Genomic DNA, 16299 nt, shown 5'->3' on the forward strand with positions numbered 1-16299 from the left:
TATGCAAGTAAATTGTCTTGTGACTGTGTTTTATTCCTTTTGTCTGATCTCTCAGATCATCAAGAAGTCCTGCATTGAGATTCTAGCAGCCGAGCCGTCCAGCGTATGTGCAGGAGGTAAGACGTGTGAGGTGCAAGGGTTTCCCCTCCTTGTTAAGACACTGGGCAGTCACGGTGTGCGATTGTGTCAGATGACAGTCATCTAAAGCCTCTGGAGTGGAACATTAGGTTGAGTAATCGCATGGACGCTTATGACCACGGAGTGACAGAGAGCGTATTGTCATTCACGGCCGGGGGAAATTAGCACAGCGTGTGTGCAAAAAAGAGGAAGGGGGGGACGGGTGTTGGTCAGAGGAATTAGCCGAGAATCTTTAAGCATGGCTGCTTCTCTGGCCTAGTTTGCCACATCGTATATGTTTATACAGTTGTTTCAATCCTGTCCTCCTTCTCACCTCTTCTTCCATGTCCAGCTCTTCTGCTTCTGGACAGCAGTTTCAGGAAGTAAAAAAACAGGATAAGAGAGACAGTGTGAGAGAGCCGTTATGTGTAGCCAGTAGGATGGATGAGCTTTGACATGACCTTATTAGGACTCACTTAAGAGAGTGCATTTGCAGCTTTGCTACCAGGACAACCAATTTAGATTAGCATCCATTATGGGATATGGAGAGGAGAGAGGAGGGGAGAGGAGAGGATATTTAGAGCAATGAAAATGTTGCATTCAAGGACAAAAATGAGGAAGGAATAATAAAGAATCACAGTTGTCCCCATGTGATAATTACTGGTCTGTTGCCAGAGCCCGAGTGTGTCACTCGACATGTGCCCAAATATCCTCCAACAGCCTCATTTATTATTCGATTGATGAGCAGCCTAATGGTCAGTGAACTACAAACCAAGGACCCACTTTAACCAAATCCTAATTCTAATTAATAAAGGGCAAAGATTGTAGTGCACATGCTGCCTTTGTTGTAACACGATGTGTATAAATAATATATAATTACATCTTATGCTTATGGTTGACTTTAAATTGTCCTGTGAAGAAATAACAGGCACTTCTGTCCCTTACTCAGAGCTCATCCTTGCAGTATAATGTGATTTGATGTTATTGTCAAGCACTTGTCAGAGTTTGCTTTTATTTTGAACTGCAAGACTGTGGACAAGATTCCCTATAGGTTTGAATATAACCATCTACCCACATCCATCCATCCATCCTGATGCATTTACTGTACATGTACTTACATACTGACATATTGCATAGGTATTGTGGCACTCTTTCTCTCTGCCTGCATGTACAGTAGTCACATACCATACATGCTTTACACCAACACACACATGTTAAGATGTCCTTTAGTCAGCACACACACACACATCTTCAAGCACATGTACGCACATGCCCCTCACATTGATCTGAAGTGACCAGACTGAGCTGCCTGCAAACAGGCCATCAGACTGGACAGTGAACGTTGGGCCACACTATCAGACATGACAGCAGTGATTTCCCCCTCACACATACACACACACACACATATATATGGGCCTTAGATCTAACATGACAGCAGAGATTGCTGCTTTCATTAACGTCTGACCCTTTCCTCGCCGTTGTTCCGTCCTCCTTTACCCCTCCCTGCCCTTCACTGTCCCGTCGCACTAACGTGATTGAAGAGCCACTGTTCGGACAAGCCGTAGCCAATTTTCTCCATGCACACAAGACACACATGCATGTACATGTGTATAGTTGCACACAGCCACACATTCATACAAAGCTTATCAAATGCTCAGGTGTAAATGTAAATGGACATGTAGCCACAGAGGCAGGCAAGGAAAGCAGAGGAGAGGGCAGAAACATATGTGTTGTTCATGTCAGCAGGGCACCACCAGTCCCTGGCCACCACGTGTCTGACAGCACTGACCTTTAAACTGTCTGTGTGTGTGTGTGTGTGTGTGTGTGTGTGTGTGTGTGTGTGTGTGTGTGTGTGTGTGTGTGTGTGTGTGTGTGTGTGTGTGTGTTTTGGTTGACCCAAGTGACTCAGGATTTAAATGAATAAGATAATTCTCTCATAGATGTTAAACATGTAGTTATAATGCAATGCATACTTAATTGCTGATAAATAAAGCAACACCAGTAAGCAATTTTCTACCTTTAAAAGAGTAGGACAATAATCAGTCCCAAAGTTAGACAGTTGAGTATTTTAGTAATTGAGTAATATCTGCCATGTACCATTACCATTTCAAGGTGTGTGTGTGTGTGTGTGTGTGTGTGTGTGTGTGTGTGTGTGTGTGTGTGTGTGTGTGTGTGTGCGTGTGTGCGCGCATACGCCCCGTCACAGTGCAGCTCATGCTGTTTGATGGTAACATTGTGTGAAAGGGGAATGACTGCTAAAGCCGGCACGGCACTGCAAATTAGGAATAATTAGTGTCAAGACCTCCAATTAAGTTGCACATTGTTGCAAAACCACATAAACCAGCAGTTTATGTTAAAATTAATACAATCCAAGTTGTATAATATTATATTATGTAGTTGTAATTCATTGTTCTGATTTTTGTGGTTTTGTTTTAAAGTCAAATTAGGGCAGGAGGAGGGAGAAGACATGGGGCATGGTGAACAGGAAATGATTAGGCTGTCTGTACTGAGATGTTTGGTTAATCGGGTGGTGTATGTGTGTTTGTGTGTATGCACAAGGAGAATCTGAGTCTAGCTGAGGAAATGACATGAGTGACACTGACAAGTTGCAATCTTGAACATCTGTAAATAAGCACAAACACACATGCAGATAGACACAGTTGTATGAGGTTGGCTGTGGGCACAGTGGAAGGATATTAGAAATTTAAGTTAAAGAAGGTTTTATCTTTCTGAGGCTGGGTAACTGCACTAATGCAACATGTTTAGTAATATTTATATCTAATACCTATATCATATCATATCATATCATATCATATCATCAGCGCAGAGGAGAGTGAGGTGGAGATCCATGATGGACGCCCTATGCTCCCAAGGGGGCCAAGAGGATTAAATTAAATGAATATCATATATATGTACAACGTATGCCTGTTTTGTGAGAGCTCAATTTTCATCTGTCATGTACATCACCAGTTTTCCTTCAGTATCTTCTCCAACAGCCAATCTGCACTCTAAAACATTTTTTACAGCATCTGTAAAAATGTAGAAATGTGCAGGCAAATGCAAAGTTAGTTTTCTCCGCTCAGCTTTGCCTCTGTGTATCTATATTTATGGCTTTCATAGCAGCCTGTCTGACCTTTTTGGAAATTTTTTCACATATACACCCACACACTGTGATGTTTTTATCCAGTGATCTTTACGCTGGAGCTTTAAATGTTAAAGGTGTGGCAAACGTTCACTTCTATTGGCCAGGATAATGCTAGAGGAAAGCTCAGTGTACAGCCAGAGACCACACACACACACACACACACACACAACCACACGCACACTATATTCACGTTCAAACACATGCCTGCACATACATTCATGCATGCACATAATGAAGACATACAGACGCTTAGTGCACACATACAGTATGTACACCATGTTACATGCAGATGCATATAGACATGTGTTAATGGTGGCATAGGTAAGGTCAGACCTACATTGACAGTGCTGTGCTGTTGTCAGCCCTGCAGGCATGTTTTTAACCAAGTGTTTTTTTTCCCGCTCTCTAACATATGCTGAGTAGCAGCCACATAGACACTCCAGCATATGCTGGCAAGCCTCTGTCAGTGCGCTTTAACTGTGCCTGGGGGAAACTAAAGGTCAAAGACACACATACACACACACACACACACACACACACACACACACACACACACACACACATGCAAACCTTCTGGCTAATGCACAGCATGTACTTGTGAATAGCAGCACTTTTAGCATTAGCACCATTGGAGCTTATTACAGCCTTTCCACACATACACACACACAGATATAAACTAGCAGTAATGAGGCATGCACAAGTTTCTCCTGCTTAAGTTGAGCACATCAGAGAAAGCCAATGGCTGCCAGCACTCACCATAATGATACAACAAAAATAGTCTTCTACTTAAAATAAAATAGGAGACCGATTTATGATCTTTTATATCTCTCAAATACAGCTGAAAATATTTGTCTTACCACTGTCATGCATGATCATTTCTGATGGTGCCTGCACTCTTTTTGTTGGTGTCTCAGAGAGTTTCCAGGTGGTGGTGAGAGGCAATGGGTTTCTCCATGCCAGAAACATTGACCAGGTCCTCTGCAGCTTCAAACTGAATGATACACTCACTGTGGGTAAGTTCTGCAAATGTACAGCACACACAAGCTTTTAAGGGATTGGTTTGGCTTGTGCATTTAAGAAGAATGTGGGAACTGTGTTTAGGCTGCAGATGTTAAAATTCCTCCTACATAAAGTGTGATTTTGTTTCTCCCTGTGCAGATGAGAGACCAGCTGGAATAGAAGATACCTTCTTGCTCTGTCCTGCTCCTGTTGTAGAGGAGGTTGGGAGGTAAGTTACACATCTCTTTTGGCTCTGACTGCCTTTACACCCCTACACTCTTTCTCACTCAGCCATCACTCCAGTTGCCAAATTCTCCATGTTCAGCTGTAACACTCTGAGCCCAGATATTTGCCAGCTGCACGCAAGTTTGGTTTGGACGCAGAAGACTGCTGTCCTTGAACAAATTAGGGCCAAAGTCATTGAGTGTCTGTGATCAATCAGTGTTTGTCACAGCTAACGAAGCCAGACACCAATCACAAGGGGACAACAGGAGTAGAGCCCAGGAACACGACTTAATGAGAGCCTGCTGGAGAGGACCCTCCGCAACCGTGTATGTGTGTGTATGTGCTTGTGTATTTGTGTGTTGTGTGATGTATCCCAGTCTTTGTCTGACACTTTGGGAGAGCGAAAGTGTGAGTGAAGTCGGTGGGGCAGTGTAAAGTTTCCTCTGAGGGCTTCCAGCTTTGCTACTGGTGATTCTGAGCAGAAGTTTCTTGCGGGGCGGACAGAGCGATGCTGTTGGCTTAGCTTGGAGAGGTCCGAGGTCCAGCAGCCTTACCGTCCCCGCTGCCTGCAGTCCTGTGCATAATTATACACTCGGGCCTGCGGCCTCAGACACCTCCCAGTCATCATCTGTCTTGTCGCTGTCACTCAGATTTCTAGGATGATTTGAGCTTGTCTTGTCTGCCAGTGAAAAGTACTGCTTTGATGGGGAAAGAAGACATTTTGTTTTCACACTGTGGCAGCAGGCAGATATAAGAGTCTGTCACATACAGTATTATTTTACTCACACATGTTATAACCGACGTGGCACTTGGAACTCACAGACAATTTTGGGGGATTGACAAAAAGACAGCAACAATTCACGTAAATCACAATCCAGCAATAGTTGCCAGCATGGCTTTGTCACAGGTTGTGCTGCTCCTGCTGAGAGTGGAACAGGGAGCATCATTACACACTGCAATGGTGCCTCAAGCAGGCGTCCTTCCATGTAACCGAAGCCCATTAGAGCAGAGTCAGCACTGCCCTAACACCCTGAGTGCTGCTAAAGAGGAAGTCAGCTGTGAATGGCTGAAGGGCCCAGAGAGCAGGCCAACAGCTGGCTTATGAGTTCTGGGCTGCGGTGCAGTAACGTGCTGAGAGACGTGGAAATATGTAGTGAAGTGACTGGACAGGTGTGTTTTTTTCTGTTATTTAAGTTTTCATCATTCTTTTTTAATACAAAAACAAAAGTGTGGTGAATAAGACGCATTATCAAAAGAACCTAACAACACAGATTGACTAAGATAACAGTAGCAAAAAACATACTTACCACAAGGTCCACTTGCATGATTTTTCTGAAGCTTTCAACCCTGTCTAATAGTATTCCTCAATTGATAAGAGTCGCTCAAAATTAAACACCAAGTAAGTGGACATTGTGTTGAAAACTCATTTTTCAAGCTGCTGTTTTCAAGGTCAAGAATGAACTTTAAAGCTCAACTGTTGAAGCAAGTTATCACAGCATCTGTCCGAGGTAGTCATCGAGTGACCAGTAATACACCGCAACAAAAAAGCAACAAAAATAGTCACAACAATAAATAATACAGATAGAACAAACCAGACAGCTGAACCCACCCACACATCAGGAATTGGACAGATTATACCAATAATATAGATATTGCCTCATAATACAGATTACAAAGCAAATTCTTTACTTTTTTTCTGCCATTTTATTGACCAAATTTAATAATAAAAACAATCATTAGCTGTAGCCCTAAAATTGTCAGATCACATTATATGTGAACCTCTTCCTGTTTTGGGGTTTGTCAAGCCTATACATGAGGTCTGAGGGACTCCAGCTCCCAGCATCACCTCTTCACCCAAACCCCAAAGACCCTCACTCACCTCCTGTTCCTCCCAAGCCTTGTCGCATATAATGAAGTCATTGACGCTGCCGTCACACAAATCTATGTTGACTGGGAACCTTCCGGATGCAGCTCCCCCTCCTGCACACGCGCGCACACACACACACACACACACACACACACACACACACACACACACACACACACACACACACACACACACACACACACACACACACTAGCACACAAACACACAGGGTAAAGACATATATAGTGGGCAGATTGATGATTGATGGGGGCTGAGATCTATCTGTCAGAGAGGAGCTGATAGCACCGTGTCCCCTGCCTGCCTGAAATGAGGGCTGACCATATAATGGGAATGGGGGGACAAAGAAGGGAGGGAAGAAGTAGAAGAAAAGATGAGTGGCACCTGCACCACCAGTTTCCCAGTCTGAAGTCAGTGTCAGCATGAGTTATGAGACCAGCTACAGTGGTATGGAGAGGATAGAGGAGGGGGTGAAAATAGAGTCAGTAATTGAGCAAGTAATGCAGGGGTGTCAGAAGGGAGGGACAGTGCTAAAGCGATGTGGAACAGGAAACGCCCTCCTCCTACCATCCCCCACTCTGTTTCCTCTCCTCTACCCCCCCCCCTGCAGTGACCTCCGCCTTGTTGCCCCCTCGTCAAATCTAAACCCAGAGCTCAATGCCCCCCTTGTCTCTGCACCCCCAAACCATAAGAACAGCACAAGAAGCCTTTCTCCATTCTTTTCCAAACCTATCACTACAATCCAGCTGTCTGCGTTTCAACACTCCGCCTGCCTATCTGTCTTGTTTTTGTTCATATTTCTTAAGAGCTATATGAATAACCCCGCAATCCTGTGTACAATCTTTGCTTCCATCAGCCTCGCTATCCCGTCATCTTCCCAACCAAAAAGTAAACTTTTCCCCCGTCTCTTGTCCCTGCCCTGTCTGTCTTTGTGCAGTCATAGCTGCAGATATATCTAATGGATACTGGAGAATAAGAAGTAATTTAGCTGTCTGTGGTTTCCACATTAGAGGTCTGGGTCTAATCCAAACAGAATAGATTCCTTCTGAGGGTGGAGAACTCCCTGACCTCTTTAGACTTTGTGTCTATGTCAGCATGTTTGTGTGCTTATAAGGCAGCATGTATGGACAAAGTAGATGGAGGAATGTGTTTGACACCTCGGGCGAGCTTGTACAGTAGCCGAAACAAGACTGTGAATGTGAATACACAAGAAGGTGTGCAACTCAAGCGTGTGATGTGCGCTGCATTTTTGTGTTGGATGATAAGACCAGTCACGATTGTGTGTTTTTGCAGGGTGATCTATCTGCAGGTGAGCATGAATGAGGGCCTCTCCTACATCACCAGCTCTGTTCACATCACTACTACTGAATGTGTGAGTACACCCTGTGTATATAGTCCCCATTATCAACAAAACGTGATGGTATTTCCTTCTGGCACGCTGCCTTATTTGATAAAACTTTTTTTCAACCTTATTTTCTCTTGGTTTTCTAGTCTTCTTCTTCTCTCCTTCCTCTCTGATGTCTCCTCTGTTGTGTCTGTCATCAGAGGAGGCTGTGAGTACTTTCCCTTTTCATTTTCACCTTTTTCTCATCCATTATTTTATAGTCCAGTTTAATCTCAATCCCGTCATCCTGTGTTTGTGTGCAGTTTGACGGCACCATCGTGCTAATATCGTTGCTGGTGGTGTTCCTGCTGTTGGCTCTGCTGCTGATGTGGTGGTTCTGGCCTCTCTGCTGCACTTTGGTAAGTTTGAACTTAATGAGACATTAGCATCAGTCATTTGTTGATTATATCTTTGGTTCCCAAATGGCACCTTTTTTTCAACCTTCAGGTGATCAAAGAACCTCCCCCACCTCCTCCACCAGAGCCAGTAAAACTTGTTTTGTTTTTCTCATAACTACTTATTAGTGTTGTTATTGTCATGGTAGTATTGGAGTCAACATTGAAAGTAGTATGTTTGAGAGAATATGCTGTGTCATGTAATTGAGTCTAACTCTCAGGACTCAGACGATGAGGATGGAATGCCAAAGAAGAGGTGGCCCACAGTGGATGCATCCTACTATGGAGGAAGAGGAGTGGGTGGCATCAAACGCATGGAGGTATGTATGCACACACACACACACACACATTTTCAACGCTTAAAAGAATATACATCTTAATGAGGCTTTCCTAGGTGCGATGGGGGGAGAAGGGGTCCACTGAGGAAGGTGCGAAGCTGGACAAACCTAAGAATGCAGTTGTAAAGATGCCAGAGCAGGAATTTGAACCGTATGAGCCCAAGCCTCGGAAACAACCACGCCACCCCCAACAGCAGAGAAGGTGGTACTCACCCATTAAGGTTAGTCTTTTATTCAATTACCTTTAAAAGTTAAATGAATATTTAAAGTTGTGTTTTTGAAAATCTCCCATTTTAAATATATATTTTGCCTTCATTTCTTTCTTTCTGGATCCTCCAGGGGAAGCTAGATGCTCTGTGGGCTCTGTTCAGGAGAGGTTACGACCAGGTATCTCTAATGAGACCACAGGCTGGAGACGAGGTGAGTCTAACACTTAACTACAGTCTCATTTCATTTTTATTTTCACCTTAAACATGACTTTGTGTACCACAAACAGGCATGATGACTGATACTAAACTATAATTTGGTAATTATGTGTAATTATGTGTTTGGGGGATTGCTCTGTGGGTAACAACCACCTAAAAGCTTTTCAATGAGTTGGATGGTACAGAAGGTTTTAGTGTGTTTTCTATATCTGCATGTGGACAATTGAGCATCTGCATTCTGTCTGTCACATTGCATAAAGACAACATGTGTCAGTGAGCAACATGTACAATCTTTAACACAGTAGCTCAGTACTGATTTTCTACATGCACACACACAGTGAGTCATTGAGCTACTGATACCGGCTCTCTTCGTCAAAGCTGCCATTGTTCACACACAAGGAGTACTGTACTCTTCTTCTGAATTCCCTGTGACTCTCAGAAAATGACTGGGTTTCTACCAGGTTTCCAAATACCATGTTACACAATCACTCTCTACTTTCAAGTGATAATTTATAGACAAAACAGTGTCAGACTGGGTTTTATTTAAGCTGAAGATTTTAATGTGCTATATTACTGGCCAATTACTGCTGCTCCTGAAAAGTCCTAAATCATGACATCACTGTGAACAAGAGAGAGCAGAGTTGCCTGTGTTATCTAACCTTGACCCTGTGTATGGCATCCCATAACCCCACCAACATGTTTTCATCATCATACTGGTTGTCATGGTGAAACAGCTGCTCCGTTGTAAATGGTATCATTGTCGCCTCTCATAGCGGAGGCCATATTGCCGTAAAATGTATTGATTTGTTCTTTGAATGGCATGATTCATCTTCACTATGTAACAGTAGCTGTGTGTATGTGTCTACTGTATCTGAAGTCTATATAAATGGTCATCATCAATGGTTTTATCCCCTTTCCATCTTGGATTCTTTTTTTCTAAGCGGAACAATTAATCTCTGTCAGGACAGACGTTTCTAGAGTCTTTGTCAGCCACTTTCTGTGTGGCTATGGTTCAACAATGACCCCCACAATTCCCTTCACGAGTCATTAACTGAGGAAAATAAAACACTACTTCTCACATGGAAAGAAATGAGGAGGGAAAATCCACTTTTGTTGCAAAGCAGATAGTTGTGAAGAATTGGTGCTCATCGCCATATCCGACATGAAAGACAACAATGATTTCTCATGTTGACAAAAGCCAGGCACAGATCTAAATTCCCCCACGGTAGTGATGTCAAACATCTCTGCAAAAGGAAGAAATATCAGCTGGATGACAAACAGCAGAGTGGGATTACAAAAAGCCCAACAAGGTGGCAAAAAGCACAGCAATAACGAGCGCGGATCAGACTTCTCAATGCAGATTGTTAACCATCCGTTCAGGTGGAGCTCGTCCTGCTTTCTCCCCACATTACATCTAATTCACTGCCTCTGCAAACAGCCATCAGCGGGGCTGCCAGTTTCTGCCACACTCCCCATTTGCTTTTGATCTGTCTTTACCGTGTGTGCGTGCGTGCATGTGTATGTCACTGCAACGTGTGTGTCAGCTCTCCCGAGTGAGCGTCACACAAACAGATGGGGAGTTGAAAGGCCACGAGCCATATTGTGACAGAAGAGATTCCCTTCTTTTGTCCCCAGAGCTGATGGCTCTGAAGGCCCCGTCACACAGCACAGACCAGACCAGAGGGCGGCCACCATCCATCCGTCCTCACACACACATCAGCAGCACCTCCCCTTTATCACCATCTTCACTTAAAGGATCAGTTCACCCAAATTACATAAACAAACATTTTGTCACTTACCTCTAGTCGAATATAGCCATGCTGACAGTTTTAGTTTAAGGTTGTGCTCGAATTACGGTCAAAGTTAATGGTATTGTGTTTGTGGTGCCAATTGTGTTGACAAAACAATATCAACTCAAATGGCGTTTTTCCATTACATGGTACCTGCTCGACTCGCCTCGACTCGCTGTGCGTCCGTTTTCCATTGCAGATTTTAGTATCGCCTCAGCATGGCTGGTCGTCATAGCGACTGCCGTGGGCGTGGCTTAGTAGCTTGCTTTTCCCATTGACATATCCCCGACGCATTTCCTGGTTCTCCGTCTCCGTAAACAACATGATATCAAAGAGATAGTTAACGTTTACTGCTCCAGATTTCCCACCGTGGTCACAGATATTTGACTCTAGAGTCGCTACTCGCTTTGTTTCTCTCACATATATGACTCTAGAGTCACTACTCGCTGCGGAGATAATCGCCGTCACTCTCTCACTTCTCCCTCGCTCACTAGCTCCCCACACACACACATACGGCGACTCGACACACACACATCACACATGCACACACCAGCGCACCAGTATAACCATCAGGCCACTTGTATGCTACGGAGAAAGCTCTGCATGGAGCCTCCGGCAGCAAAGAAACTGGCTAAACTATTTAAAAATGCCGTCTCTCGCCAGGGTTTCACGTCACCTTCTCGGCTCGCCTCAGCTCGCTTGGAACCTCGACTGAGCAGGTACTAAAAAAAGTACCTGTTAGCAGGTACCAGGTACTTTTTTTCGTAATGGAAAACCAAAAAAGGCGAGTAGAGTCGAGGCGAGGCGAGTAGGTACCATGTAATGGAAAAGCGCCAAAAGACCACTTACTCACTTGTGTTGGAGCTTTTGTTTGGAGCGTTAGTAGAGCAAGTTTGCTCAGTTGCCATTTTTTAATTATTAGCAACATTTGTTTCAAGTAATAGTTTGACTGGTATCAAGTAATAGTTTCACTGGTATCCACAGAAAATGCTGTCAACAGTTTTCATAGGGACTATTTCTTCTATGGAAAGTAGTTCCAGTTCACTTCATTATCTCAAGCAGTGATTCACAACCAATAGGCTGACTGTAAAGTAAATGCATCCAACCAACCTGAGTAAAGGGGGTTATATCAGACAAAAAAAAGGCTGGGAGCTACTGATCCAGAACAAACGAGCCACTGAGTCTGGAAAAAACGTGTTACTGTTGGATTTTGTAAGTGTAATTTGTTAAATGTATTGAGCAAAACAAATGTAATTTACCTCCATTGTGTTGGTATGGAGGAAGAAATCTCAGAAACTGATAAGTCAAAATGTCAATAGATAAAATCTAAACTATTAACATAGCTAGATGCCACTACATGTAAGCAATGACATATATTTTTGTAATTTGGGTAAACCGACCCTTTAATACTAAATTTTTTTTACACTTTAGTAGCTGTTTATTTATCGCAAGTATCATTATCGCGAAATTCAACCACATTATCATATATTTTCATCATATCTATCTATATATACTGCCGATTAAGATCTGGGTCCGAGGATATCATGAAACATGTTTCTTTGTCATGGCTGTTGATGTGTTTTCATCTTTTGTACTATATGTGTAATTGATTTTCTTTCTCTTTTTTTCGAGCGGAGCTGCTCAGGAAGCTAAAATACATTTCCGGGTAAACAGATAATAAAGTTGTATCGTATGATGATTTAAAAATGCTAATTTATCACGTGGACAGCAACATTATGTTACTGTTTAACTCATTATTTAATCCGTTTCCAGATCAGACAGTTCTGAGACTCTTTAAGAGTTTTTTCGTTCCTCACATTCATCGTTATCTGCTCAGAAAAACGAGTTTGGTACAAGTGTTGAACACAGACTCACGATCAGCTGAAACAGAAAGAGTTCCTCATCACATGTCACTTCACAGGATTAAAACATGTTAAGAGGGCTGCCAGTAACTTAATATTTTCATTGTGGATCAATGGGCCGATCACCCCCTGGACGAATGGACTACTTGCCTGGCCTCCAAAATCAGTAAGAAAATGGTGAAAAATGTGGATCAGTGTCTCCCAAAGCCCAAGACAGCGTCACCAAATGCCCTGCCCCGTCCACAATTCAAAGACACCCACTCAATCTCTCCTGCTCAGACCTGTTCTCCTGCCATTATCAGTATTCCATGCTTCAGAGCAGCATATGTAATCTATGATGTGTGTTAACTCTTGTGAGCACACATGGAGCATTTTCCTTATGTGAGTGGATTGCTGTAATGTCATGCGAGATGACAGGCAGAGCTGTCAGGTCAAATGTGTGTCTCTCGCTCTCTCTCTCTCTCTCGTCTTTCCCCTGCTTTCTTATAATGGTGACAAATGTGTGCGCGCATCAGTTCCCTGTAAACGGCCGCAAAGTATCTGCTTAATGTGTGTCTGTGAGGGAAGGGCAAAGTCTTGGGGCTCAGAAGAAGAAACAGAGGCTAGACAGAGAAGTGGTGTGTAGAGGGATGCTGGAGGCGTTTTTAGGGTTTTGTTTTTCTCCTAGAAAGGAGTTAAGGATTTGAAGTAAACAATCACCAACAGGGGAAGTAAAGCAGTGACAGACATCACAGCCAAAGGTGCACACATGGAGACTGACTATCACAAGTGGCACATTGCTGACCTCTCACCCAACGCATCTATTGTACATATTTACTTAAAAGTGGAAGTATCTACTTTTTCTCCAATCTTGTTATTTGGTGCTCTCTTGCAGCCAGCCCCCTAACCTTTCTCTCCCTCTGTTTCTGTTATTCATGAGGCCAAGGTTTCATTCAGGCCATATGTTCTGGTGGAGGCATGCTTACAGTCACACACACACACAAACACACTCATATTCATGAGCTTGTGTTCTCATTGTGTCCATATGCTCTCGCTGGTGTTGTTCTGCTGCTCTGCTGCTCACAAACTGGCCTTTTCACCGCGGCCCGGCAACAAGACCAAAGCAGTCACCCCCAACAGGGCTGCCCCCAATCAATTACGCACCCCTCAAACAGACACTAACAACACAATGGCCCCCTCAGTCACAATGCTACTGCTGCTGGGGTCCCTTTAGGGCCTCTCTGTTTAATAAGGTGTTATAATAAGACCACCAAGGGTCTGTGACACAGAGACCTACTCTCCATCCTTCACAAACTGACTGAGCAGGACAAGAGTTTGTGTGTGTGTCTCTGTTTATGTGTGTCTGCAGAAGGAACAGAGAGGAAAAGCATCAATGAGAACAATAAGAGAAGCGTTCCATTCTCCCCGACTTGTAAATTATGTTAAACGCTAAGGGGCCTCTGTTAACTATTGTTGGGATATTGAAATCCCCCCTTTACATTCCAACAAGTCAAGCACATAAGAGACATAAACCACTTTCTGTTCTGCATCAGGAGAGGCCGAGTCACAGCAGAGGCGCCTAGAAAAGAGGGGAAAGCGGCAGACTGCAAAAGCGCGTGTGTGTGTGTGCCTCTCTTTGCTAGCATCACAGCTATTGTAGTGCAGGTGTGGACAGAAGACAGAAGCAGCTCTGTGTGCCCTCCAAGGCCTCAAACACACATGCCTCTGTCAGCAGAGCTGGACCCACATAGACCACTTTGGCTGGTGGATCTTAGAAGCTAATTGATTTTGCACCAAGATGCACTGCATTTGAGTCTGCATTTTGCCTTGAAATGATGATGTGTAGTTGTGGTTTAACCTTTGTCTGCCTGCTTGTGTCTTGCAGGGTCGCTGTATTAGTTTTCAACGGGTCAAAGATGGGGAGTCTACCCCAAAACACCAGGCTCCTCCTCGCACACATCACTCTCCCTCGCCACCACCGCCGCCGCCTCCTCCTTCTCATCCGCCCGCCGAACAGCAACCTCTGGTCTCTAACTCTGTCCCTCGTACAAAGCCTCCATCGAGAGGACCCCGCACCACACCACCCTCCCGCACACCCCCTTCGGTGGTCCAACCCCCTCCAGGTCCACCCCCAACTCGTGCACCCCCCGGGCCCCCAGGACCCCCGCCATCTCGACCCCCACCCAGGCTCTGATGATGAAGAGAGGGCCTCCGATTAACATGTGTTACGTCAACTCATTTCATAAAACACCCACAAATCTAAGAAGCCATGAGCTCTGACGTGAAGCTCTGTGCTTTGTTGCTGGACAGCAAAAATATTTATATCAAAAAGTTTCATAAAAACTTACACATTTATAAAAACACAAACATTATAGAAACAACAAGCATGTAGTTACTTGATAAAGCCTGTATGTACAGTATTAGATGTCATTTGACTTAAGTGGCAAGAGGAAGTGCAATCCAACAGAAAGGATTAATGTGTTGTTGCAAGTTAGATTGTGGCAGTTGTGTGTGTATGAATGATAATGGTAAACAGTTTAATTTGGGTTGGTAGAGAATAATAATGTAGTGAAAGATGATAGCAATGTTGGTTATATTGGCTTTAGTAGTTAATGTACACTCTCTTAGTTGTATACAGATCAGACTGATTTATCATTTTTACCTTTTCAACCACAGAAACGTTTTCTACATCCTTAAATTTTAGTGCAAAGGTTCAGTGAACTTATTGCAACTGCAGGGCAGTTTCTCCATATTTTATTTATTATAATACAAGCCCTGTCTGCATTTGTATTCTATTGAGTATCGGGTGAGTTTCTGAGTTTTCAAATCTTTGAGAGAGGGGAATATCGAGGTGGGTATAAGGAAGCATCCTGGCATGGCTTCTGATCTGTTGTGGTCTTATTAGCATCAAGTGTAAAATTGCATTGAAAGTTTGTATCTTCAGGGTTCTCCTGTATACTGCATTTACTGACTGAAATGATCATTTGCATTATTTCTTTATTTACAACCTTTTGTGTCCGTCTTCAATAAACTTTTTTTTTATGTGCTGTCTGGCAGTGATTTCTTTCAGTTATTATTTATCAGTTATATTTCAAGAGGACTTTTTTGCACAGTCATGTTGTGAATCAGCTTACGCACACATTGGGGTCAGTGCAACAGACACCTAATGACATTAGTTAATTGAATAATATTGCAGGATGCAACATTTGGTGTGTTCCTCTTGGAGCAACATTCTTTAATAAACTAATTACACTCAGGACACTAATAATCTATCCATGACATTTATATAGGTAGCCTGCAACATGAATACTAAATTCTAAGATTTGTTTTTTTATCACTTTTGGCTCCATTTAAAGTCATATTTCTGGAACACATCACTTCTGATATAACCTTTTGCCACTTTTTTTTGTGTGCGGTAGTCCTGCAGTGCAGTTACGTAAAGTATTAAAACCAAATTTCTTGTATTTGCCTCGTCATTATGCGCAATTGTGTGTAGCAAACAAACAAATAATAAAAACTATAAGACAAAGCGTGTAAAAAAAAAAAAATGGTCTGAATACTTTCTGACGTTACATTATATATATATTTTACCGCAGTGCTGATGATGCCGGTCTGAGAATGTCCTGAATCATTCCGGGACATCTGCTCCCCTCCTCAGAAACACTGACTGACACACTGAGCTCGGACACAAAAGAGTGCGATTAGGAGATCGCTGCACGATTCATTTTCACTGCAATCCATCTGGGGAAATGAAT

General features: G+C 43.3%; 1 protein-coding gene across 2 annotated transcripts in view; it reads left to right on the forward strand.

Annotated features, from left to right (window-relative positions):
- antxr1d (ANTXR cell adhesion molecule 1d) overlaps positions 1–15586 on the forward strand; it is a 27834-nt gene extending 12248 nt beyond the window's left edge. For both annotated transcript variants that reach the window (XM_028603743.1, XM_028603742.1), the window contains exons 9-18: positions 56–116; positions 4177–4275; positions 4421–4490; positions 7665–7743; positions 8019–8114; positions 8203–8241; positions 8372–8470; positions 8545–8709; positions 8828–8908; positions 14430–15586. In XM_028603743.1, coding sequence (XP_028459544.1) covers positions 56–116; positions 4177–4275; positions 4421–4490; positions 7665–7743; positions 8019–8114; positions 8203–8241; positions 8372–8470; positions 8545–8709; positions 8828–8908; positions 14430–14738 — 1098 coding nt within the window. In that variant the 3' untranslated portion in view covers positions 14739–15586. The remainder of the gene's footprint in view (positions 1–55; positions 117–4176; positions 4276–4420; positions 4491–7664; positions 7744–8018; positions 8115–8202; positions 8242–8371; positions 8471–8544; positions 8710–8827; positions 8909–14429) is intronic.
- Positions 15587–16299: the final 713 nt, after the last annotated feature.

Source organism: Perca flavescens, chromosome 17 (assembly GCF_004354835.1).
Source record: "Perca flavescens isolate YP-PL-M2 chromosome 17, PFLA_1.0, whole genome shotgun sequence".
NCBI lineage: Eukaryota > Metazoa > Chordata > Actinopteri > Perciformes > Percidae > Perca > Perca flavescens.